Source organism: Cervus elaphus, chromosome 1, assembly GCF_910594005.1.
Source record: "Cervus elaphus chromosome 1, mCerEla1.1, whole genome shotgun sequence".
NCBI lineage: Eukaryota > Metazoa > Chordata > Mammalia > Artiodactyla > Cervidae > Cervus > Cervus elaphus.
The window spans coordinates 12,400,395-12,428,331 of record NC_057815.1 but is presented as its reverse complement, the minus strand read 5'-3'; the positions used below and the strand labels follow the sequence as shown (position 1 = coordinate 12,428,331).

Genomic DNA, 27,937 nt, shown 5'->3' with positions numbered 1-27,937 from the left:
CAGAGGTAAGCCCGAGAGCAGACGGGGCCGGCCCCGCGAGGGGCGAGGCGCGCCGGCCGCTTCCTTACCTTCGGGCATCTCCCGGTCGCTGATGTGCTGCAGGTGGTGGCCTTCACCCGCTCGGAAATCCAACTCGGTGGGTTCCACGGCAGCCGGCGCCGGTGCTACGGCCACCGGGTCTCCGGCCGCCGCCTCGTAGACCTCAGACTCGGAGTCTGGCGCAGGCCCCACGCGCCGGTTGGCACTGAGGCACACGCAACAGCTCAACGTGTTCCCCATGGGGCGCCTCCGCTCGGCCCCGGACTCCGCCAAGCTCAGAGACCGCCCCCTCCCCCAACAATGGAGCGGCGGGCACCGGCAGACCCGGGCTATGCCGGGGCTGCGCCGCACAGGTAGACGCGGCCTCGCCTGCCTCTCTCCTGTCCGCCACGCCGCCGGGGCCGGAGCAGGGCTCCGGCCCGGCCGCACCCCCGCTGTCTCGCCGCCGCCGCCTCCCCGGAGTCAGCTAGTCAGTGAAGGCTGCGACCAGCCGGGCTTATTTAAAAGGGGTGGGGACCCGACAAGCGCTGAGACGCACAGCCACTGCCGGGAGAGAGCGCGGTCGGAGCTCCTCCTCCTTCCGCCGCCGCCTCCAGACTGAAAGCCGCTCGCCTGGCTGGCCCTTGCCAACCGGAATGCGTCCTTCGGTCACCTGGTTACGACGGACCAATCACACACAGAGGTTCCTCCCTGCGCCCGCCTCAGAGAGCAGGCACGTGACTCACAATGCCCCGCCCCCACCCTGCGACTGCCCCGCCCCTCGAGTGGCGCGCCCCGGACTCTTGTTTCCATTCCTCGTGCGGCACTCGGAGCTTTCCGTGTCCTTCGGGAAGCATTGCGGGAGTTTGTGAATCGAAGCTAGAGAGTCAGTGGACCCTATAGAAGGCTTGTTAGTAAAGAGTCAGTTCCGTTAAGCAACTCGGTTTCACCGGGTCTGACAGCTGACTCATTTGATGCATTCCTCAATGAACTTAGTTACACCCGAATTGTTGACAGCTTTTGTAACTAAATGCTCCTCTCAAATTGACTTCGAAAGAGTGTTAGTTTCCGCCTTCAGTTTAACCATAGCAACCCCCCGGGTCCTCAATAAAGAGCTGTGTCTGTGTCTTGAATGAGACTCCAGGACACGTCACCCCTCCGCTTCCTCCTCGGTAAATTAGGGACCGAACGCCTCCCTCCCAACTCTGAAACGCTGGGATTCAGCAACTCGGTTTTCTCGCTGTTTCTCTCTTCCACGGCACGAGTCTCCAGGTTTCCCTACTTTCACCGGTAACATAAAGCATAAAGCACGATTTTCTCATACAAAACTGAAGAGTCGCAAAGTGAAGTACCGCGGTTTTGATTTAATGAAGGTGATGGTAAAGATATGTTCCCAAGGTCACATGATTGCTCAGGGGTATGGCCAGGATTTGGTCTCCGATCGTTTGGATCCGCAAAGGCACCTTATTGTGATTATCAGAAAAGAAAGGTAGAAGTCAAATTTGATTGGAAGTGGCATAGGATTTTCTCTAAGGGAGAACAATTTTTTGAAGTGGATTTTAAAATTCTTTCCCTTCCTTCAACATTGGTTAGTCCCTCCTACTTTCTAGGCACTGTGTTCCTGCAATAGCCCTGCCCTCGATGAGCTCCGTCAGGCACAGGAGAAAACAAAGGCTTAGAAAGTCCAGTTGTCTGAGGTCACTCACACTGCTGCCAAGTACTTGAACCTGAAATTCAAACCTAGATCTGTCTAACCCCAAAGTAGGTTCTGGGGTAAAGAGCTTGATTTTTTTTCCCCCCAGAAACATGAAAGCCTTTGAATGTTGTGACGTTAAGGAGTCACAATCAGGTGGTTTCTAGTGAGGACACTATGGACAATAAGGAGGATTGATGAAAGAAACAAGAGCAATGAAGAGACTTTTTATTCATCTAAGAGCGGAGTGAGAGTTTAAACTAAAGGCAGTGGCAGAGACTGGTGTGGTGGGAAAGGATTTGAGGTCATTTGGTGACTAGATACGGAGCAAGAGGGGGAAAAGAGAGGCAAAAATGGCTACTAGGGTTCTGACTGAGGGAACTAGGGAGAGCACAGTGACTTTTTCCTAGACAGTGCAGAAAGAGGAAGAGGTTTGAGGAGGAAGATCATTTGGGGCTCTGTTAATGAGAGCATGGAATTAGAGCTCTCCAGTTGAAAGTTAGATGTAAACTTCTGTAGGCCAAGTCCATTTTGTGATATCCCATCTTATGTTTTTGAAAATAACACATACTAAATCAATTTTAAAATGTAGTTGGGGAAATCCCCTAACGCTGTGCTGACAGTTAAGACTATGATATTTTTCATGGAGCAAATTGGAATCTATGGTTTTAGTAAATGACATGTCCTATGTAAACTAAAACTGTTAAATGAGAACAATATTAAAATTGTCATTGGAGTACGTACAAAGTAGTTGAAGCCATGGGTGTAGAGGTAATTGCCTCGAGAAGACATGTATAATAAGGAAAGGGATGAAGGGAGGAAGAGAGGGAACTTCACAAATAGGGAAATTTAAATGGCGTTCAAGTAAACCTGCCAAAGGGAGAAGTGGAAATCAAGGGACCTGTGTATTAACCAGAAGTGGCTGATCAGCTGAGTTCCATGAGGGTAGAAATCACATCTGCTCTTTTCTGGAACAGAGCACCTAGCACAGTACCTGGCCAGTAGAAGCTCTAATTTGTAATTCCCCAAACAGAGTCCAGTGTTGTCCAGAGGGCAGGAAAGTTACAAGTACCACTGACCGTGGTACATGGGTAACTGAGGATGGGTGCAAACTGGAAGGCAAGCAGTGAGTAAAAGAAAGAAATAGGCGGTGATAAAGTGGAGACAAGGATTTTCTTCCCAAACATTTGACTGAGAAGAGAGGTGTGCCAGTCATTAGAAGGAAATGTGCAGTTAATGATTTTTTAAGATGGAAAAAAAATGTGAGTATATTTATATGTTAAAGGGTATGAGCCGATGGAGAAAAAACGAGTTTGAGGTTAGAGGAGATGGGAAAATTGACAGAGCAAGGTCCTCAAGAAGGCAGAAGTGGATGTCCTCCAGGGCAGACATAGATTAGCTTTGGATTGAGAGAAAAGCAAGGAAGGAAACAGGACCTGGGTGACAGATGCCTGTTCTGGGTCTGTCAGAATAGAGACATTTCTGATAGAGAAGATGTTTAAGAAGAGCTCATCTGATGACCTCTATTTTTCTCTGTTATAATAGGCTTCTGTTTGGAAAGCTACTCCAGGAAAGTGAGGATAATGTGTAAAGAAGTTTAAACACTAGAAAAGCTTGATATACCTAATAAAAAGAAAATGATAGCTTCCCTCAAGGTGACTTGGACAAAAAAGTGTGTGTGATTTCCAAGATGATCTATGTATAAAATAATTTGCCCTGTGGCCATATCATAAGTCCATATTTTTTTGCAAATGAAATCATATTAGTCCAGAGTTTATTTGCTCAAAACTACTAGGGAAACAGTAGGATCTAGTTTAAATTGCTGTCAAAAAAGCAGGAATTCACTTCAATTTTAATTCTGAAGCTACCTTGTTGCTGATGTTATATTGGTGGGGTCAGGTCAGCAAATAAATCAAATCTTTAACTAGGAAAATAAGACTTCTATTTTCATAGGTATATTTGTTTCCTGTGGCTGCTATAACAAATTACCACAAGCATGGTGCTTTAAAATAGCAGAAATTGATCTTCTCATAGTTCTAGAGGCCAAAAGTCTGAAATCAGTAGCAGTGTGCCAAAATCAAAGGCACTGTGTTGGCAGTGTCCTCCTTCCTCCAGAGGCTCTAGGGGAGAATCCGTTCCTCGCCTCTTCCAGCTCCAAGTATCTGCCAGCATTCTTCGAATTGTCGCCATGTCACTCGAGTCTTCCAGGCCAGCATCTTCAAATTTCTCTTTGCCAGGTCTTCACATCACCTTTTCCATTGTGTATTTCTGATTCACCTTTCCCTAGTTCTCAAATATACATGTGATTGCATTTCTAGCCCCTAGATTATAATCCAGGAAAATCTCCATCACTTTTTTATATAAAGCAACATGTACAGATACTCAGGACCAGGATGTGAATAATGTTTGAGGGTCCCCTCCCAAACTACACAACAATAGGGAATGTTAGATAAAGCAGGGTAGGGAACTGGAAAGAACAAAAATTCTCCAGAAAACCAGGGTCAGGCCCTTGCTTTGTTACAACCGATCTGTATTTCCTAGGCAAAGTCACCTCTTCAAGGCTCACATTTATCATCTATAATACAGATGTGTAAGATGTTGGGTTTAGGAAAATAGATGCTCCCTAGAAAGAGATGGGAATACCAGATCACCTGACTTGCCTCTTGAGAAACCTATACGCAGGTCAGGAAGCAACAGTTAGAACTGGACATGGAACAACACGCTGGTTCCAAATAGGAAAAGGAGTAAGTCAAGGCTGTATATTGTCACCCTGCTTATTTAACTTATATGTAGAGTACACCATGAGAAATGCTGGGCTGGAAGAAGCACAAGCTGGAATCAAGATCGCCAGGAGAAATATCAATAACCTCAGATATGCAGATGACACCACCCTTATGGCAGAAAGTGAAGAAGAACTAACAGCCTCTTGATGAAAGTGAAAGAGGAGAGTGAAAAAGTTGGCTTAAAGCTCAACATTCAGAAAACTAACATCATGGCATCCAGTCCCATCACTTCATGGCAAATAGATGGGGAAACAGTGGAAACAGTGGCTGACTTTATTTTTCTGGGCTCCAAAATCACTGCAGATGGTGACTGCAGCCATGAAATTCAAAGACGCTTACTCCTTGGAAGGAAAGTTATGACCAACCTAGATAGCATATTAAAAAGCAGAGACATTACTTTGCCAACAAAGGTCCGTCTGGTCAAGGCTATGGTTTTTCCAGTGGTTATGTATGGATGTGAGAGTTGGACTGTGAAGAAAGCTGAGCACCGAAGAATTGATGCTTTTGAACTGTGGTGTTGGAGAAGACTCTTGAGAGTCCCTTAGACTGCAAGGAGATGCAACCAGTCCATCCTAAAGGAGATCGGTCCTGGGTGTTCATTGGAAGTACTGATGCTGAAGCTGAAACTCCAATACTTCGGCCACCTCATGCGAAGTGTTGACTCATTGGAAAAGACCCTGATGCTGGGAGGGATTGGGGGCAGGAGAAAAAGGGGACGACACAGGATGAGATGGTTGGATGGCATCACCGACTTGATGGACATGGGTTTGAGTGGACTCCAGGAGTTGGTGATGGACAGCCTGGCGTGCTGCGATTCATGGGGTCGCAGAGAGTTGGGACACAACTGAGCGACTGAACTGAACTGAAGGTTCCTTTTAAGGGCTTCCCTGGTGGCTCAGTTGGTAATGAATCTGCTTGCAATGCAGGAGACTTCCTATAACACAAGAAACCCAGATTTGATCCTTAGGTCAGAAAGATCCCCTGGAGAAGGAAATGGCAACCCACTCCAGTATTCTTGCCTGGAAAATCCCAAGGACAGAGGAACCTGGTGGGCTACAGTTCATGGGGTCGCAAGAATTGGACATGATTTAGCAATTAAACCACCACCAAGGTTTCTTTCAGCTTCAAAATTATATTAGATATAGATAGCAGAACTGTCATATTTATCCTTCATTCTCTAAGGGAAGATAAACAGTGAGAAAGAGAGGCTGACAGACATGTTTTACATACCTTTCTAGCAACCAGAAAGGTACCAGAATAGTGGAACTAAGTCTCCAGCCCACATCTCAAACCCTACAAGACCATAAAGACAGCTCCCTTTGTTTGTATTCAGAGCTTAAAAGCAACATTTAGAACTAATTCTGTGTTCCAAAGACACTGATTTCAGGAAGTCCTGACCCCTAGGGAAAAAAATATATCTTCTATTGTAAATCGATGAATTGCCTTTCTGGCTGAGAAGCCAAATTTTAGAGGTTTCCTTAGGCTTGACCAATATGACATGACCTAATAAAATATAGTTTCTTAGTGCCCACTGATTTGTGTTACCTGCTGAGGTTTATCCTGAAATAGCCTAGAACTTATTTTATTTAAAAACATTTACTCAATGTAAATAATAACAACAACAACAATAAGGGTGTCTCACATGCGCTGAAGACTTACTCAATGTCGGCACAAGGCTAACTACATGAATTGTTTCACATGTCCTCCGTAATTTTCCATTGAAATAAGTTCCTGTTCAACAAATCATCATGGAACGCTTGCTGTGCGCCAGGCATGTAATTTACGCTGGGAATATAAGGGTGAGCAAAGGAACTTAATGTCTAAAAGAGGAGACAAATATTTAAGCAAGTATCACAGAAAGAAATGTACCATTAACAGCTGCGTTAAATGCTACATATCCAAAGAAAGCACCTGGTGCTACTGTACTCATTGCAAAGATAAATCACTTTAAAAGAAATGATGTGAACTGTTCCAAGTCACAACTGAAGTAAGAAGAAAAGTCCAGCTTTTGGTCGAGAACTATTGACTTGGAACCCCTTGAGAACTCTGGGTCTGCTATGCCTTGACCCACGCCGGATTGCTCGATCATTATTTGAAGATCTATACGCTTGTCTTTTCTGTTGGCAATTATTAAGTGGACATTTCCCACCTTGACTACTTGGCTCCATAGTTTAGTTTTACTGACTCTTCTGAACATTCCTCATATGTGAAAATTCTACAAAGAACCCTCAAGTCATTTCTGGAGTCTCTGACACTGACTTGTTATCTCATTCTATTAAGAGTTTGATTCCAGGGCCACTTCTGAAAAGTGAAAGTGTGTACTCAGTAAATTCCTGAAGCTGACAAAAACCCTTTGGCTATTATTCAAAAATGTCTACTACAGTGAACTAAAGTGGTAAGTTATTTCCGCACTCACACACGACCCCTGCCTTCAAAGTAGAGCACCAAACTATGTTTACCACTGGGTCTAAAACCATTTCCCCTTGAAGATAATATGGAATAATTTGATAATGATGGCGGCCTGGAAAGCTATGTTGACACAAATCTATTTAAATCTGCTACGCTTTAAGAAAGTTATTTTAACTGACCCCAATTGTATGCAATAAATTCCTTGTATAGGATTTTGTAATTAAACTTCACACACTATTAACTAGAAATGGTATTAGTAAATACAGTCTTTCCTCTTATATTAACACAGCTACACTTAGGGTGAACTCTCTCTAAGTTTATCCCCTACAGTATAGTCATTTTTTCATATATAAGCAATATATTTTATGTGGGCAATGCCAGAAAAAGCCAAAATTCATCATGCATTTTATAGTTCCTATAGGTAAATATAAGCAGAAATGTTGACTGTACAACTAGTTTAATTTTTTAAAAAACCTAGTTTCAAATCTTTCTTTCCATTTGCATCCAAGATTATAATACAAATTAGTTATTTTTTAAAATTGACTTTTTGAAAACATTTTTATAATTTGAACTAATGGCAAAAAATGACTTAAAAGAGGTATTTTTTTCCCCTTAATAAAGAAGCAATTTTGAAGAGCTTTCCTCTGAGCAGCTCACTGGCAAACTAGTCAAGGAGTGACCCTGAGACTTATACTATCACCATTACATACTCAAAAGCAAGGACCCTGATCAAGTAAACAGCACAATTCAAACTGAAACACCAACCAAACCACTTTCCAGTCCCATTAAAATTGGTGACAAATGCCATTTAACCCCAAAGACCTGCTCTTCCATTCGTCCCTCCTCCCCTCCTTAACCTGTGAGAGCAGAAGATTCCTGAGAAATCATTTTCATTCTGCCTAGATCTGGTCAGCCCTACTTTAGAAATCCTTAAGTAAATACTTATAATCCCTGTTCTATTCAAGTGATCAGTCAAAGAGGACATGACATATTCTCTTACATGCCAAAGAGCTGTTTCCTTTCCTAATTAGGGGAGAACACTGCAAATGATAGTTCTAAATAAATGTATAATGTAATCTACTGATAATGACAATGTAAATATTATGGCAATTAGGGAAACAAATGTACATATATTTGAATATTCCTCAGAGGCTGAAATCCTTCCATGGTAAATCTTTGGCAGAAAAACTCTCTGGTGGGTGGGTTCCGCTGAGGAAGTGGGGTGTTCGACTTGGCTTCTGGCTCAGGCTCTAGGAGATGATTTGAGGAGGGAGATTCCAAGAGAAGGAGCCACTTGCAGTAAATTACCTTTCAGGAGAGAATTAGGAATCCCTGTTCTCATGGTTTCAAATCCTGGGTGGGGTAAGACTAGATGTCCCCTTGGCAAGAGGTGTTGAGGAACAGAAGACAGACAGTTTGCAGGGATCTGGGCAATCTGTCTTTCTGAGCAGAGCCCTACTTCAGAGTTCACATATACATGGTAACCAGAGATCAAAAGCATTGTTTCACTGTGAGAACATTTTTCTCCAGATAAGGTGGTACTTCTTCATAAAGCATTCATAAGAAGAAAAAAAATATGAAAGACTATACTATGAATTACAACATCTGCACTGATATTATGCAAGTCCTACTTAATTTTAGGCCATGTTTATCTAGTCTTAGTCTTCCCACCATTAAAAAGGGATTGCACCATTCCCTCACACCATATATAAAAGTAACACAAAATAGTTTACAGATTTAAATGTAAGAATGGAGCCCATAAAACTCCTAGGAGACAACATAGGCAGACCACTGTTTAACAAATTGTAGCAACATTTTTTTTAATAAGTCTCCTAAGGCAAAAGAAACAAATGCAAAAATAAACAAATGGGGCCTAATCAGACTTACAGGCTTTTGCACAGCAAAGGAAACCACTGACAAAACAAAAAGGCAATCTATGGAATGGGGACAAATATTTGCAAATGATGGGACTGACAAGAGGCTAATATTTAAAATATACAAAGAGCTCATATAACTCAATATAAAAAAAAACCCCAAACAACCCAATCAAAAAATGGTCAGAATATCTAAATATACATTTTTCTGAAGAAAATATACAGATGGCTAATAGGCATATGAAAAGATATTCAACACAACTAGTTAATAGAGAAATGCAAATCAAAGACAACAATGAGATATCACCTCACACCTATTAATGGTTAGCATTCAAAAACAACAAATGTTGGAAAGGATGCAGAGAAAAGGGAACCCTCCTACACAGCTGGTGGGAATATAAATTTGTACAGCCTTGTGGCTCAGCTGGTAAAGAATCTGTCTGCAATGCGGGAGACCTGGGTTTGATCCCTGGGTTAAGACTCCTTGGAGAAGGGAAAGGCTACCCACTCCACTATTCCAGTCTGGAGAACTCCACGGACTGTATAGTCCATGGGGTTGCAAAGAGTCGGACATGACTGAGTGATTTGGGCTTCCCTGATAGCTCAGTTGGTAAAGAATCCACCTGCAATGCAGGAGACCCTGGTTCGATTCCTCGATCCAGAAGATCCGCTGGAGAAGGGACAGGTTATCCAATCCAGTATTCCTGAGCTTCCCTTGTGGTTCAGCTGGTAAAGAATCCACCTGCAATGCAGGAGACCTGGGTTCAATCCCTGGGTTGGGAAGATCCCTTGGAGGAGGGATCCACTCCAGTATTCCCGCCTGGAGAATTCTCATGGACTGTATAGTCCAAGGGGGCACAAAGAGTCAGACACAAGTGAGCCACTTTCACTTTCACAGCCACTATGGAAAACAGTGTGGAGGTTCCTCAAAAAACTAGAAATAGAGATCCTATACGATCTATGGATCATATATGACCCAGCTTTCTATTCCTGGGTATATATGTAGAAAAACACTAATTTGAAATTATACATACACCTTAATGGTCATAGCAGCATTATTTATAATAGCTAAGACATGGATACAACCTAAATGTCCATCAACAGAGGATAGGGTTAAGATGTAACACACACACACACACACACACACACACACACACACACATACACACAGAAATATTACTCAGCCATAAAAAAGAATTAAATTCTGCCATCTGGAGCAACATGAACGGACCTAGAGAATATTATGCTTAGAAAATTAAGTCAGTCAGAGAAAGACAATACCATATAATATCACTTATATGTGGAAATCTAAAAAAAACTAAAACCACAAATGAAGGTATATGCAAAACAGAAACAAAATCACAGATATAGAAAATAAACTTGTGGTTACCAAAGAATAAAGTAAAGGCAGGAGGGACAAATTAGAGGTATAAGATTAAGAGATACAAACCAACACGAGAAACAAGGATGTGCTGCATGGTGGTTTAGTCACAAAGTTGTGTCTGACTCTTGCAACTCCGTGGACTGTAGCCTGCCATGCTTCTCTTGTCCGTGGGATTCTCCAGGCAAGAATACTGGGGTGGGTTGCCATTTCCTTCTCCAAGGGATCTTCCTGATCCAGAAATTGAACCCAGGTCTCCTGCATTGCAGGCAGATTCTTAACCGATTGAGCTACGAGGGAAGCCCCTATATACTGCATGCCAAAGAGGATTATAGCTCTTATTTTATAATAAACTATCAGTTCAGTCGCTCAGTCGTGTCTGACTCTTTGTGACCCCATGAAAAGCAGCACACCAGGCCTCCCTGTCCATCACCAACTCCCAGAGTCCACCCAAACCCATGTCCATTGAGTCAGTGATGCCATCCAATCAACTCATCCTCTGTAGTCCCCTTTTCCTCCTGCCCCCAATCTTTCCCAGCATCAGGGTTGTTTCAAATGAGTCAGCTCTTCACATCAGGTGGCCAAAGTACTGGAGTTTCAGCTTCAGCATCAGTACTTCCAATGAACACCCAGGACCGATCTCCTTTAGGATGGACTGGTTGGATCTCCTTGCAGTCCAAGGGACTCTCAAGAGTCTTCTCCAACACCACAGTTCAAAAGCATCAATTCTTCGGTGCTCAGCTTTCTTCACAGTCCAACTCTCACATCCATACATGACCACTGGAAAAACCATAGCCTTGACCAGACGGACCTTTGTTGGCAAAGTAATGTCTCTGCTTTTTAATATGCTATCTAGGTTGGTCATAACTTTCCTTCCAAGGAGTAAGCGTCTTTTAATTTCATGGCTGCAGTCACCATCTGCAGTGATTTTGGAGCCCAGAAAAATAAAGTCAGCCACTGTTTCCCTGTCTATTTGTCATGAAGTGATGAGACTGGATGCCATGATGTTAGTTTTCTGAATGTTGAGCTTTAAGCCAATTTTTTCACTCTCCTCTTTCATCAAGAGGCTGTTAGTTCTTCTTCACTTTCTGCCCTAAGGGTGATGTCATCTGCGTATCTGAGGTTAATAACCTATGATAGAGTGTAATCTGCACAGATATTGAATCACTATGCTGTATACCTGAAACTAATATAGTATTGTAAATCAACTACTCTTCAATTTAAAAAATAAATAAGTAAATAAAAATTTTAAAAAGGGATTGTGCTATATCCCTTCTAGTTCCTTTATGCTCTATCTTAAGGCAGTTAAAAAAAAAGACAGTTAACATCTAAGTAATATACTTCAACTGTTAGATTGACTATTTCTTGATTACAGAATTAATAAGTTATCATTATAATGCAAACATGAATGACTAAATGACAAAACTCCTATTTTTTATCATTAATTTTCTCGTATCTATATATGTGCACACACACACATACACATATATAGGCTATGATAAATATACATATTTGAATCCTGCTTCTGTGACCTTGCAACTATGAACATTTCCTCATATCATTAAAAAATTTGTGAAAATATGGCTTGTAGTGATGTATGATATTCCATTATGTGGATGAATTGTGATATATTTAATGTACCTATCATGAGATATATACAGAGTTTCTAACATCAATAATCTCTTATAAAAATGTTCATCTCTGTTGTGTTTGAGGCTCGCTCTCTCTCTCATGGTTGACTCAAATGCTAACACTGGCAAGTCAGGAATAAAGAGTTTTGAATGCCTGCCTAGTGCTTGCTAGCCATGTGATCTCTGTGGATGTTTAACTTTTGAGAATCTCAGATTCTGGATCTACCAAATGGGGCCCACAAGCCGTATCTTTCATGGCCATAGTCAAGGTGTGTTTATATGTATGTCAAATGTCTGCAATACAGAAGCCTCCTAGTAAGAATCAGATGCTTTCTCCTCCTAGCTCTTTTTGTCTTAATCCAGGAGTCCAAACTGCCTGTGATTAGATTTCAGGATTTCTGTAACAATTCCTGGAATTGTGTACAAACTTCTGTATGCTCAGATGTTTTTCAGGGGGAAAAACTCCCATAAGCATTAAGAAGCATTGCAAATCTCATTCCTCCTCCATATCTTTCCATTTTGCCACAGTGCAGTAGGACTGGCATTGACCTTGTCCCTAAGGGCTGCCTCATTGGCCCTGATTTCTCTCTGAAGGTTTCCCTCATCTGTTGGGGAGCTAACTCTACAACATGAACCTAGCCTGACATACAGTTTCTATGCTGACATTCCAAGGCACTCAGCCTCCATTTCTTGGCACACAATGAGTATTCAATCACTCAACTGATGTAACTTGTTGCTGATATTATTATATACTTGATGAAATTTTCAGGAGAGGTCCATGCATCTTAAATTAAATGACTAGCTTGACCATGGAAGGTATGGTACATATGAATGGACACCTCCCTCCTCCTGTCTGTCTTTATCTCTGTCTCTCTCTCTTTCTCAACTCAGACCTATAGGGATTGAACCAAATTCTGAAGTTCCCTTTATCCTAAGAAGGTTTATAAATTTATCAAATGAGTCCAGAGATTACAATTTCTTTTACCTCATAGAAAAGGATGTGCGCAGGGGAGAGGGATTTGGCAAGGCAAACATCAATATACAATGTTAAAATGGGATGATGGTCCATCTGTCTTGAACAACCCCAACCACAAGCTGACTGGCAAAGGAGAACTTCTGAGATTTAGACACCAAGGGATTATCTTTTAATGGGCTGTCACAGGGTTCTGTGGTATGAAAGTAAACATTTACTCACAGGTCAGCCACTACTTACACTAGACATTCTGCAGCGTGAACTCCCTGGCACAATTACCAATGTGTGGCTTTACCAAGACAAGTTTTGGGGCTTTTCTCTCCTACTTCTGTTAGAATATAAGTAGTGGTACACACTTACTTCCTTTAGCTACAAAATTTAATACTGTACTTGGAATTCTGTAGATTTAAAAACCATTTCTTTTTAACATAAGGAATTGTGAGTTGAGCGCAAATAAAATATGCAACAAAATAAAACAAATAATGACTTCAACACAGTTTAACTTTGAATGAAAACTTTCCAGAACATTTATCTGAAAAAGGACTATTTTCCTGCTTCCATGTGTCAAATACTTCTCTATTTCCTCACAACTGTATTCTGGACAGGATGACAAAATATAACTAGAAGACTCCCCACTACTCTCTCTACCTTAACTATTATGTGATAAAGGATGGACTGGAATTCAAAAGCTATTGTTTGTTAGGATTAACGGCTGCTGGATTCGTTGAAAGAATACTTCTAAAATTACATGGATGGACAAACAACCTGAATAGAGAAATGAGCAAACTTTCCCTAGAGCTTCCTTGGCTGGCTGAATCACTGAATGGCAGCTGACAAGGTTTTCAATAATGCCAAGTCAGCTGGTTCTATAACGCTGTGTGCCCCAAACATAATTAAAAGTGTTAACAAGTTTGTAGCCTTTATCAGAACATATTCCCCTTGCATACCTTCAGTGACCTGGTCACAGCTACTAGAGACAAATCTCTTGTTTTACTTTATGTACTAAGGTCACTGTACCCTAGGGAACTTCCTTGACTGTATCATGCCCGAATCCGGAAGACTCCAAAATCTACCCAGATGAATTGTATAGGCTTGCTCCAACAGCATCCCTTGCCTTTATTGGGCTTCCCTGGGGCCTTAGATGTTAAAGAATCTGCTTGAAATGTAGGGGACCCAGGTTTGATCCCTGGGTTGGGAAGATACCCTGGAGAAGGGAATGACTACCCACTCCAGTATTCTTGCCTGATTCCATGGACAGGAGGAGCTTGGTGGGCTACAGTCCATGAGGTGGCAAAGAATCAGACATGACTGAGCAATTAACAGTTTCATTTTTCTTTCACTCCAACAGCATCCCTTTCCTTTCTCAGGATGACAGCAAAACATTAATCCTTTCGGATGTTTATGGAGGAGAAAAATGTGTATGGTTTGGGTCATCTTCTGTTAATTACTTTAAGTCCGTCCATACAACAGTGAAGTGAGCTAGGTTTCCTCAGACTTGTGTTGAAAAGGGGCCAGAAGAATCAAGTTATCCCCAGCGTATTACATTTTGGAAAATGAGGGCTGTAGATGTAAGATCGCTTAGCAGCATCTGAGCTTTCTAACTGCTGATGTACTGCTCTTCCCATACCACACTGTAAATTGTTGTGTCTGTGCTTCTAGAGCTGGGATAACCACATAGACCACACAGGTCAAATCACAGGTCTAAAAGTAGTCACTGGTGATTGAGACGAAACAATGCCAGATATTCTTAAAAGAGAGTAAATGCATATTAAGCACCTACCTAATGTCTTGCTTATATTCAGTACTGAGTAAATGACAGTGATTTTTTTTTTCCTGTTATGTAAGGCATTATAGATAAATGGACAACTAGACAACAGTATTATTTTTCTTATAAGACTGCTGGTCAGGAATGAAACCCTTCTGTATTCTGCCAGAGGAGACATCATGACTTGATCACAGCATTCTTTCCCACTGATTCTCCTTGGAGACTTTGAATTCTTCAAAAGACATCACTTCCAACAGCCACCATGAAGTTGACTCCAAATGAAACTTACTTATTATACTTAAAGATCAGGATCTGTACCCTGTTCCCCTCTGCATCCCCCTACCAGTGCTACCACATGCTCTGTGCATAATACGTATTCAGTAAATATACTAAAAACATACAATCAACTTAACACCAATGGGATAATTACAAGAGTGCTGCTGGGGGAAAATTAGAGGCTGGGGATTGCTGTTTATTCTGAAAAATCCCAAACCTCTTGCAGGGTTGCTGAGAGCAATAACTCAAAGGACAGGGTTTACGCCGGGTCAGAGAGACATCTTGGCTCCTCAGAGCTCCTTTCTTAGTTAAAACAGGAGTGCTGGGGCAGGAAGGAGGGGGAGGTTGGGGGGGGGGGGGTCAAGGGCCACCTAGACCTGAGCTGAAGCCATGTGGTTCTACTTGGAGCTTCCAAGTCAGTGGCGCCAGTGGTCGTTTCCTCAATTATTTTAGGCCAGCATCTCCCCCTTGGCATTGGTTCTGGATCTTTGTGGCTGGACATTTACCCTCCCTGGCTCCACATGAATAATTCAGGGAGGTGGCCCAAAGCCAGAAGCTGCCCCAGAGCCCCAGATTCCATCATCAGCTCTCAGATGGGCTTTACTTAATGGCACCAGGAGACAGGGAGAATATGGATGATGACTCACTATCACATCCCTTAGAGGGAGAAAAAAAGCCCACGGGGAAGAGATGAGCATTCGGCTCCTATGAAGTTAAGAAAATATAATTTAGTCATCCAGATATCTCATTGGTAATAAAATTACAGATGAATCAAATCTAATTAGACCTGTTAAGTCTGGTGAAATGTTTAATTAATCTTAATTGGCTACCTCTGAAAGTAGCTTTGCATCCATTTCTTAAACAAAATAGAAACATTACAGCTCAAGTGACAGACTGTATGATCAGGTGATGAGTAAATACTAGTAGAATTGAGATGGTGTTGTATGAATTTAGAACAGGGGTTTCAAATTTTAATGCTGTCAGGGAACAGGCTGGGATTTTAATTTGAGCAGTAGGACAAGAGGGTAGCTGGGATGAACAGTTCTTTTTTGGCTTAATCTTTGAATTCAGTATATTTATACACTTCTGGCCATTAAAAAAAAAAATCATCTGCAGTCCAAATTTGGCCAGTCCACAGGAGTTTGCAACTCTTGATTTAGAGACTTCCTTAAAATGAGCTCAAGCTCTTTAACAGAAATTCTTATACTCAAATAATAGATGAATCGTTCAGCAGAGTCAGGTTATTTTCCAATTTCTCATTTCCATCTATACTTCCTACTCCAGCAATACAAAGATGGGCAAATAGAATCTCAGGAATTAAGCTAATGCTTTAGCTGTAGAATGTGGAGATATTTAAGAGGCAGCATGGTTAGGCACTGACCAGTGAGAACAGATGCCAGTCGAAGAACCAGAGCCCCCTTAGGAAACTAGGCCGTTAGTTTCTGGAATGTGAGGAGGTCTGGAGGGACTCGGGCTGGGGGGCGGGAAGCTCAGGTAAAGAGAGGCCTGTGGAGGGCTCAGGCACGACTTTGCCCGACTCTCTGCGACCCTATAGACTCTAGCCCTCCAGGCTCCTCTGTCCATGGGATTCTCCAGGCAAGAACACTGAAGTGGGTTGCCATGCCCTCCTCCAGGAGATCTTCCCAACCCATAGGTTGAACCTGCATCTTCTGCATTGCAGGCGGATTATTTACCTCTGAGCCACAGAGGAAGCAGCCCCGTGACAGAAATATCTGTGTCTTAGAAACCAGTATGGCTGCTCTGTTATTTACTAACTGAATATCCCAGGAGGGGAAGCAAGTTCTGAGTTGCATCCAAGAATCTTTCCCATCAGAGTCTGTGCTAGCTTTCAAGACTACTTTTGATACTATGAATCCCAACGGTATCTGATCTGGCTATTGGGCATACCCAGTTCTGTTTGGACACTCTTCCACTGAGCTTACCATTTGAAACCTTAGCGAGACAAAGAAAACTTACAACCTAATGACTTTCATTTTCATACCTGACAGAAGATAAACTCACAATTATAGCCTGAGAGCTAGAGATCTTAGAAAATGACATCATACTTTCCACTTCTCCCAGGTACTTTTGAAGAGAAATATGCCTGAATCACTTCTTTGCTGTTTACTAATACTACACAAGGTGAATTTCAGGAAGCAGAACTGAAGTATTCTGAGGGGAGAGCTTATACAAGGCTGAGCCTAAAATCTGCTAAGGTATCTGGTCACATTTTTCATATTATGCCTCAGATTTAGCAAAATTGCTAGATATCAATAAAAATGGAAGATATTGCTTCCATCAATAGCAACAAGTTATACCATTCATTCAGCTGCCTCTTATGTTTACATTACTCAATGTATATGTATTATCTTTTAAGCTTACAGCAACCCTATGTGGTACATTTTATAATCCCCATTTGCAGATGAAGAAACTAAGGTAGTCACAGTGATACTGACCAAGGATTCTTAGGTGGTCAGGGGCAGGGCTGGAATTTGAATCCTAACATCTAACTACATCTAACTGCAAAGATTCAGCTCTCAATCTCCACCAGCATTGCTCGACTTTTCATTAACCCTTGCTGCTGCTGCTAAGTCGCTTCAGTCGTGTCCGACTCTGTGCGACCCTGTAGACGGCAGCCCACCAGGCTCCTCCATCCCTGGGATTCTCCAGGCAAGAACACAGGAGTGGGTTGCCATTTCCTTCTCCAATGCATGAAAGTGAAAAGTGAAAGTGAAGCCACTCAGTCGTGTCTGACTCCTAGTGACCCCATGGACTGCAGCCTACCAGGCTCCTCCGTCCATGGAATTTTCCAGGCAAGAGTACTGGAGTGGGTTGCCATTGTCTTCTCCTCATTAACCTCTATAGCCAATTTAAACTCTAAGCTCTATCCAAAGAAATGTAATGTAAGCCACACGAGAACGCTGAAAATGTGTGGTAAAATACACATAAAATGTACCGTTTTATAATCGGCATAATTCACTGGTACTAAGTAGTCACTACCACCACTATCCATTGCCAGAACTTTTTCATCACCCACAACAGAAACGCCTTTCCTTTTAAACACTAAGTCTGCATTCCCCCTACTTCTAGTCCATGGTCACTTCTAATTCTACCTTCTGTCTCTATGAATTTGCCTATTCTAAGTATTTGATACAAATGGAATCATGCATTATCTATCCTTTTATGTCTGCCTTATTTTACTTAGCATATTTTCAAAGTTTCATCCATGCTGCTGCATGTATCAGAATTTCCTTCCTTTTAAGGCTGAATAATATTTCATTGTATTATATTGTATTATATACATGAAATAATATTTCATTGTACCACATTAAATTTATCCATTCATCTCTTGACTGGCATTTGGGTGATTTTATGTATGAATTTTTAAATGCTCTGGCGTCTCATTTAAAAGTAAAAAGTGAAGTTAATTTTAATTACATTTTTTTATTTAACCTAGTATAGCCAACTTATTATCATTTCAACATGTAAAATTATTAAGAGCATATTTTATATTCTTTGTTACTAAGTTTTTGGGTTATAGTATGTATTTCATATTTACATCACATCTTAATCTGGTCCAACTATATTTCAAGGGTTCAATAACCACATGAGCATAGGGGCTACCAGCCTGGTCAGAGCTGCTCCAGAAATTTACTTGGGGCCCTTCTCTTTAATGATGTTCCTTTGAGTCTGAAACCTTACTGATGTAAACATACCATCTGGTTTCAATGATATTTAAAGCTCCCTTTTCAATTATCTGTAATTAATGTATTTCTTTCTAACACTGGATATTGTAAAAAGATAATACAACATGGTCAAGGTGAGGTTCAAGACACATGTATATAAGATAAAGGCAAGGCAGTACATTATTTATTGCCAAAAAGCAAGGGATACATAATAGCAACTTTATCTAGAGCAAATATAAGGTTCCAAGACTATAGAATTTTTCTTCTGATTTGTGAATTTTTTACACACAGTTTACGAAAGGTTAAAAAATCATTTTACTTAAGCATTTAATAGATCATCTTAATTTAAAATATAATGACATGGAATCTGAAATTTCTTTGAAAACCTAGGATGATTAAAGGAGGAATTAAGGAGAGGCCCATGAATATCAGAGTCATTGAGGAAGAAAGGACAACATTTATGAAATGACAGCCTTGTATAAGCCACACCCCATGCCTACTATGTACACACACAGGTCAAATTGTATGATATCAGTATTTGACTGTTTTTGACTTAGAAAACTATCAGTTTCAAAAAGTTCAACCTAATGCACCATTTCATCAGTGCATGTGATATTAGCAAATTAATTCTTCATGAAAAAAGTAGAGTTCAGCAGGGGTCTGAGGACTGTATACAATGTACATAGGAAGAGAGGAAGGTGAGATTCTTTTGAGAAGATGGAGTCAGGTAAAGGGAAGGGAATTAACTTTATAATAACAGCAGTGGCAATAATAATAATAGTCGTCACTGGTTTTTGAGTGCTTATAACGTGGCAAAGCATTTAATATGTATAACCTCATTTAACACTTATCACAACTTTGTAGGAAAGATATTCTCATTCTCATTTGGAAACGAAGATGCTGAGACTCAAGAGAGACATTTTTGTTGTTGTGGGTCAGTCACTCAGTCGTGCACAACTCTTTGTGATCACACAGACTGCAGCAAGCCAGGCTTCCCTATTCTTCATCTCCCAAAGCTTGCTCAAACTCATGTCCATTGAATTGGTGATGCCATCCAACCATCTCATCCTCGGCTGTCCCTTTCTTCTCCTTCCTTCAATCTTCCCCAGCATCAGGGTCTTTTCTGACAAATAGACAACTTATTCCTGACAACTTATTTATCTCTCAAGTTGATTAAAATTACTATGTTATTTCTGACTCCAAAGCACTCAACAACCATCCATGTTTGCCAGGGACCGAGGGGTTCCTAGAGCCTGACTTCTCATTTTAAAACAGGGACAGTCTTAAGCAAATGGGAACAAGTTAGGCACCCTAATGCCAGAGTTCTAATAGTCTGTTATGGCAACTTGGGGCCCCTGCCCACCAGTTTAAAGAGATCTTTTCACTAGGTACAGAATATATGTGGCAGATAGTAATGTTTTTTCCATTTTTTAATCTTTTTTATTGTTAATGTGAGCCAGCAAGAATATTTTCTTAAACTAGGTAATAGTTGAAACAATTGCCCACAAATGTGGACATTCCCCCATGATGCTGGGTACAATATTTAATAGTGGTGATTCATGGACTGTTTCACTTTAGTATCGATGGCAGGAGTTCTTAACCTGGGGTAGATGGTGGGGGGCATCCGAGAAATTATAACACTATCTTCATTAACTTCTAATTGAAATTCAGCATTTCCTTCAATTATGACTACAAAGAATCAACCACAAAATTATTAGCTGTACCTGTGATTTTATCACTCATATAAATTGTATATGTTTTCATATCACACTGTAGCTATTGAGATGCACGATTTAAACTCATCACTTTAAAATTACAGTAATTATCAGGCCTACTGCAGCTCTGATATTTAATATATTAATAAATACATGAATTACTGATTTGTTTTGAAAAAAATATTTTGACAAATGCATTTCAATATAATTAGTTTGCTTTGCAATTTTATGCTCTTTTTTACACAATCAAAAACATTTTGAAAAAGAGTTAATGCCCCACAAGAGGTTAAGAACCCATGTTCTAAACCTACGGGTAACAGACATACTTCCGTAAATCAACATCAACACTTTTTCTCCACTCCTGATACCACATCACCACATCACCAACCCACTGCTTCCACAGAGGAGTTAACCACCACGTGCCTGGCTTTCAAGATCTAATCGAAGGCTGCCTCTCAGGTTCTAATCTAATCCTGTTCAATGGGAGGATTTGGGCTACAATGGACTAAATTTAGAAAATAAACATATTCACCAGCTAGGAAGTGAGGGACTGGGCTTGAAGCCTTAGAAGGAAGTAGGCTCCCTTAACTCAGTGCAGCCCACCCATTCTTTCACAGGCATTTTCCTTCCCTGGCCAATTGTGAGAGTCTCTTTGTGAATAACATGTCTGGATTAGTTTGCTGAACAATTGCCTCGTTTTAGTTAGCCTCTGATTGTCCTTGCTTTTGTGAGTCAAAAATCCTTAATCTTATTTGAATGAAATTTAATTCCCTAGAGAGCTGAGTCTTTAGTCTCTTAGTTTTATAAAGTGAGTGCTTAGAGAAAATGTAGGAGAGCTGACATGGGACTCCTTTAAAGCTAGGTCAAGCTCCTAAGAAAATAATTAGATAAATGTGCACTCCAGTTGGGGAGAAAAGGAGGAAAAGAATTTCTCCACAAATTGCTTTTAGAACATTTAAGTGGAATTGAATTTGATTGTCAAGAGCCAGACAGCTCTCAGGAGGTCATTTGATCTAGTCCCCTGTTGCTGAACCAGAGCACATGTGTGAAAATCTAGCCCAAACTTAAAAAGCTTTACAGAAGAGAACAGATAATGTACCCAAGCAGGTCCTGCCAGGTAGGTGGGAGGAGGTTGCTGACTGAAAGGAATATTCATAATAAGCCATATGGTAGCATGAGCTCATTAATTAATTATTTAATTAATGAAATACATATTTATTGAGCCCCTACCATGTATCAGAGACTGTCCTGGGCACCTGAGACATATTCGTGAGATTACATTTTAGTGGGGGGCAGGGAAACTGATACACAATAAACCTATTAAGAATGTGATAATGTGTGTTGCGAAGAGAGAAGTACACTGAAAACAGAAAAAAAAATTAGAGCAGGGAACAAAAATGGAAGTACTGAAGTGTTGGCAGAGAAGGGATACCTTTGTAAACTTGTAAATACAAATGAGTTACTACATGTTAAGAACTTAGAATGATGCCTAGTATGATAAGTCCTCAATAAATTATATGCATATAAAATATGCATTAAATATACCATATATATTTAGTAATGCATATTATATATTATGCAATATACATTATATATGTATGTATATACATATCATTTTGGTTACTATCATAATAGATGGGCTTGATTGGGTACAAGAAATAGAAACAGACTTAAGCAAAACAGGAATTTTATTAGAAGGGTGGTGAGGGTGCCTCTGAAGAACCTCTCAGAATTAGTTGAGAACTTGATGCCAGCAGAGAACACTTCATAGTGTTCTCTGCCCAGATCTTGGCAAGATGGGGAGAGCAAAGGAGAAGGTCATCTCAAAGAAGGAAATTGGTGAAAAGATGAAGCATTGAGACTGAAAGATAGTGTCATTCTAGTTAATAATGTGACAGAGTTCTATAAGATAGATTTGGTTTCCAAAGCAGGTACTGGAGGAGGGTGTTACACTTTCCCAATATGAGTCACAGATGAATATGATGTCAAATTTAGGGGATGGGTTTTAATTTCACAGCATATAAAGTATACTAGGGCTTCCCAGGTGGCGCTAGTGGTAAATAACCTGCCTACAGATGCAGGAGATTTAAGAGACATGGGTTAGATTCCAGGGGTTGGGAAGAACCCCTGGAAAAGGGGATTGCAGCCCACCCCAGTATTCTTGCCTGGAGAATCCCATGGACAGAGGAGCCTGGCGGGCTACAGTCCATAGGGTTGCAAAGAGTCAAGACACGACTGAAATGACTTAGCATGCACACAGTATATACTATGACTTTCCTATCTAAAAATTACTGAATCACAACCATGATCAGTTCACACTTGGAAACCTATAGATGGATTCTGGATATACAGATAATCTCTGAGGAGGGAATTCTTGTCCCAAAGGTGGTCAGCTGGGTAATAAATGAAATGAAACCAAACTATATATGTTCTCTTGACTTTTGATCACCTCTTTTCAAAAGAAACAAAGTCAATGTTGGCTAAAACAACTTTCCCTGCCCTTGGTTTCCCTACTCATCATCCCTTCTTATTGCTTAGTTTAGACTTGTCCACGTGCTTACAGCTCTGACGCAAGAAACTGTCTGTTACCCAGAGGAAACCTGAGTGCCTTCAAGCTGAGAGGTACAGGGGTCTCTATGGGCTATTGAAACTGGTTGTAGTGCATCTAAGAGCATAATTACCAGTTCAGTGTGATTTTCCAAAACTTTCTCACCTGAGACACAATAATTAAAAACACAATAATTCTACCTGAGTAATTCAAACACTTGATTTGTCCCTGTGAATTTCTCCCAGCACATACAGAGGCTGGGATCTGTGGCCACACTATCCCCATTTGCATATTTTACTTCCAATCTCTGGGCATGGAAGTTCCCTTTTCCTTGTAGAGCCTCTTTTTAGGCAGAAATCTCCCATTTTTCAATGAATCATGCTTATTTTGGATGTCATCATGTTGCAGGTGTGTGAAGATTTAAAGGAAGGATTTGAGTCTGAGATATAAATGATTTGGGTTTCAAATATGGAAGGCCAGAGAGACTTATATTTTTATGACCAAATGGAATAGTAATATATTTAGACATATGGTATTCACATTATGTCTCATTTTCTTCAATGTTGTTGGCAGGAAAGCCATAGCAAGAGAAATGGCTTTCTCTTCCCTTGTGGTTATCTGAAGCAGTGGAGAGTCACCAACCAACATTTGGTTCTTACATTGATCCTCTCTGCTCAGGATAAAGAATCACAGGCCACCAGCTAACAACAGGATGGTATAAACCATCAAGTGTTGGGGAATTTAAAAGTATTCAAATGCCAACTCATTACCTCCCTAGACCTTACCATTTTTAGGAAGTACCTAGAAGGAGATAATACTATAATAACCTTACAGAAGGAAAAATCTGAGCCAGAAGCATCAGGGGTCTACTCCAAGTATGAGGATCCAGTTTCCCTTCTGAACCCCTTAAAGAATTCAGAACCACAGGGGAAAATAAAGGTAACACAAGACAACGTTCACTGAAGTGCAATATATGCCTATATCAGTAGGTAAAGTTCCTTAACCAGATGTTGGTACCAGGCACTGTTCCAAGCACTTTACATTACTAACTTATCTAAAAATTTCACAATAATAGTAAGAATTAGACACTTGTTATTTTGATTTTACAGACGAGGAATCTGAGCAAAGAGATGTTAAATGTCTTGCCTATCATCACAAAGCTAGCAATTAGCAAAGCTGGGATTTGAACCCAGGTTTTCTGGCTCCCAGGTCTGTGCTCTCAGCTACCGTACCTATCAGTTTCACATGCATCTATCACTGTATATTTGAAACAAAAAGATAACAAGCTATTATTGCTCTGGATAAGCCTAAAGTACAGACGATACTGCTAGTCCGTTTGGTATAGATATGATACCCAAATGGGCTCATGAATAAGTCAAGCCTTCAGTGACAATACCTTCTATCATATCACATTGGAAGGATGGGTATGATGTTATCTTATGCTATTAAATTAAAACCAATGTACCTATATTAAATTGCAGGTTTATTTTATTTTTTTATTTTTATTTTTTTTGATTGCATACTTTTTTTTAAAATTTATTTATTTATTTTTTCAGTGGGTTTTGTCATACATTGACATGAATCAGCCATAGATTTACACGTATTCCCCATCCCGATCCCCCCTCCCCCCTCCCTCTTCACCTGATTCCTCTGGGTCTTCCCAGTGCACCAGGTTCGAGCACTTTGTCTCATGCATCCCACCTGGGCTGGTGACCTGTTTCATAAATTACAGGTTTATTTTAAATGTACAGATTTATACAGGTAATCTGAATATCTGTGTATATGGCTTTATTCTTTTCAGGGTTATATTTCATGATATTTTTCCCCAAAGGGCAAAAACTTTGAACGCTATGTTTGAATGATTAATTTTGGGAAACACTGATGGTAGTCCAAATCTCCTATTTTAAAAGTGAGAAATTCAAAGCCTGGGTTCCTAAAGGAACTTGCTAAAAGTAACACAGTTAATGTCAACAATGGTTAATGTTTTTTGAGCTCTTGCTATGTATCAGGTACCATTTTAATTGTTGTTAAAAGGCTTACAGATATAAATTTAATTACAACTTGTAAGGTAAATAGTATTGTTATTATCTCCATTTTACAGATAAGGAAATATAGGCTTAGAGATAATGTTTAATTTGTCCTAAAAGGCAATATGGCTGTAAGAGTTAGAACTGGGATTGGAATCTCAGTCTTTCTAATTCCAGCGCCCAGATGTCATCTGTGCAACTACATTTCCATTCATGAAGTGTTAACAGTTAATTACAAAGCAAATCCTTTTCTATAGTTCTTTCAACATTACATGGCCTCCCACTGCCTCTGTTTACTGAGATTAGCTGCCATAAAATATAACTTTAGATGTAAAAAGTGGAAGGTATTATGCTGACGTGTACCCTCTCCTCAGAAATAATTACTTGAAGTTTCAAAATGAATGCCTTTCACAGCAGAAAGCTATTATCATATCTGTCACAGCAGCAAATGTTCTTCATTTTAATATGACTGAAATAATGCCATTAGATTACAAATAATTAATGGTACATTCACAAAAGTTTTGTAAGACCATGATGTTTTCATAACAAAATGATGTAACATGTTAGGGACCAGCCAAGTATAATTTAACTTCTCCCAGAATTCTCCTTCTCTACCTTCTCTTGCTCCAACCCTCATCTTGTTTTGTATTTCTAAATTTTACTAGGCACTGATATTACTTCAATAACAAACCATAGCCTTTAGGTAAGTCTTTCATCAGAAAGACAATCTCAAGGTTTCCTTTATAAACAGCATGTTGATTCACTGCCACTCTTTGGTGATGATAAAATGAAGCAATTGCCAGTCGAAGACAGTGGCTGCAGAAGAAATAAAGACTGACATGCATGTATGCTTGGTCATGGGCAACTCTTTGTGACTCCAAGGACTGTAGCTGCCGGGCTCCTCTGTCCATGGGATTCTCCAGGCAAGAATACTGGAGCAGGTTGCCATGCCCTCCTCCAGGGGATCTTCCTGACCCAGGGAGCCAACGCTTGTATTGCAGGTGGATTCTTTACCATGGAGACACCTGGGAAGCCATTAAGCCTGATGTTCTGTTTTTTTAAAAAAGCAGAGCAAATGAAGCAAAGCCGCCACATAAACCAGAGAAAATCTACTCTATGGAGATTAACGAAATCCCCTATCATCTCAGACATGAGTCAAGTGTGATTTCCATTTTACAAACTCAGGAAATTAAGGCCTCAGAACCCACAGGGAGTGGAACCCAGTGAGCACACACACCCACACCTGTCTACTGGTAAAGGTGCCGCTTCGCCATCATCCTGTGCCCAGGCAGGAGGAAAGCCGGCAGTGCACAGGGAGCCCTTGGAACACACACGATCCTGATGATGATCCTCTCTCATTATTTCAGTTTCCTAAACACTTTTCCTGTGATTAAGGAACTGAATTAATTGTTGACAAGGTGGCTGGCCAGCACAGAGCAAAAATCCCACTCATGTGGGATGTGTTCCCTCTAAGTGGGGCAATGGGAAAGCATGCGGTATTGTTTTGTTTTTTCTGAGAAAGGGCTTGACAATTGGTCAGTGTCCAACAGCCTGGTCTTTGAACATAAATAATCATTTCTCCAGGGAAGGCTCTACCTAGGTCATCTGATCTGTTTTCCGCACAAAGTGTATTGCACTGACAAGGCTCTCATCCCAAGGAAGAAAGCAGAAATCTCATAATAAAACATTTTCATCAGTGAATCCCGGGAAGGGCCACAGTTCCAGGAAGGACTATTTATTCCAAGCACTGGGATGGATTTAACAATGTCCAGTCATAAAGTAGATGGCCTCCAAGAAAAGGGAACTGTTGGTAGGAATATAAATTGGTACAGCCACTATGGAAAATTATATGGAGGTTTCTCAAAAGACTGAAAACAGAGTCACCATATGATCCAGTGATCCCACTCCTGGGCATATATCCAGACAAAACTCTAATTCAAAAAGATAAATGTACCTCAATGTTCATAGCAGCACTATTTACAATAGCCAAGACACGGAAAAAACCTAAATGTCCCATCAACAGATGAATAGATAAAGAGATGTGGTACATATATACAATGGAATATTGCTCAGCCATAAATAAGAATGAATAATGCCATTTCAGCTATCCATCCATGGATGGACCTAGAGATTATCATATTAAGTGAAGTGAGTCAGGCAGAGAAAGACAGATAGCATATAATGTCACTTGTATGTGGAATCTAAAATATGACTATGTAACAGAAATAGACTCAGATATAGAAACAGACTTGCTTGTTACTGTCTGTTTCCGTCATTAAAATGAAACTCACTGAAGGAATGGCCTCTGGTCTATAGTAGCTTCTTCAGTAACTAGAATAATGCCAGGCATGTAGGAGATGCTCAATAACATCTGTAATTTTTATTCATGAAACCAGTCATAAATATAGAGTATGTAATTGTCATTCTTCTGCAACAGAAGTATGCTGTGTTAAAGGGGAAGGAGTATTATATAATGGAAGGGTTATTAAAGTGACTTTATTATTAGCAAGATCTTTTTTACTCATTTAATTCTCTTCCATCAAATATCATTGATTTCCAGTCCTTGAGCCAACAGGTATACTATTCTCCCTGATGTACTGTCAAACCCCTCTCCTCTTCCCTTGCCATGTGTGTCTCCTCCTGTTGGTTTTCCTAATCTGACCATATCATCCCCCAGCTTAAAACATTTCCATTACATGCCAGTGCCCTTACGATAAAGTCAACTAACATGACTTGGAAAACATTTTGCAATCCTATCTGTGCTCAGATCTTGAGCTTCACTGCTTGGCCCTCACTTGTCTATCTTTCCATTTTTTCTTTGGTTTCTTGAATTCTCTCTTGCCTTTGGGCCTTTGCTCCATGCCTCACCCCTCTGCCTGGAACGCACCCGCTTCCAATTCACCAAATTAACACACATTCATCTTTCAGCTTTGAAGAAGATGTTACTTCCTTCTGGAAGCTTTGCCAACCACAACACCTCTTCTAGTATCTTTCTTGCTCCTTAGTCGTTAAGTTGTGTTCGATTCTTTGAGACACTATGCACTGTAGCCTGCCAGGCTCCTCTGTCCATGGGATTCTCCAGGCAAGAATACTAGAGTGGGTTGCCATTTCCTTCTCCAGGGGATCTTCCCAACTAGGGATTGAACCTGTGTCTCTTG

At 40.6% G+C, this 27,937-nt stretch overlaps 1 protein-coding gene across 6 annotated transcripts in view; it reads right to left on the bottom strand.

Moving 5' to 3' along the window:
* The window catches only part of LOC122683791 (poly(A)-specific ribonuclease PARN-like), a 1,255,676-nt gene that overhangs the window by 1,177,108 nt on the left and 50,631 nt on the right, over positions 1-27,937 (bottom strand). Inside the window, exon 1 of one of the 6 annotated variants that reach the window (XM_043887941.1) lies at positions 69-628. The exons of the other annotated variants lie outside the window; for them this stretch is intronic. Within the exon in view, the coding sequence (XP_043743876.1) occupies positions 69-279 (211 nt within the window). The 5' untranslated portion in view covers positions 280-628. Of the gene's footprint in view, positions 1-68; positions 629-27,937 lie in introns of those variants that run through there. 6 annotated transcript variants of the gene reach the window in all.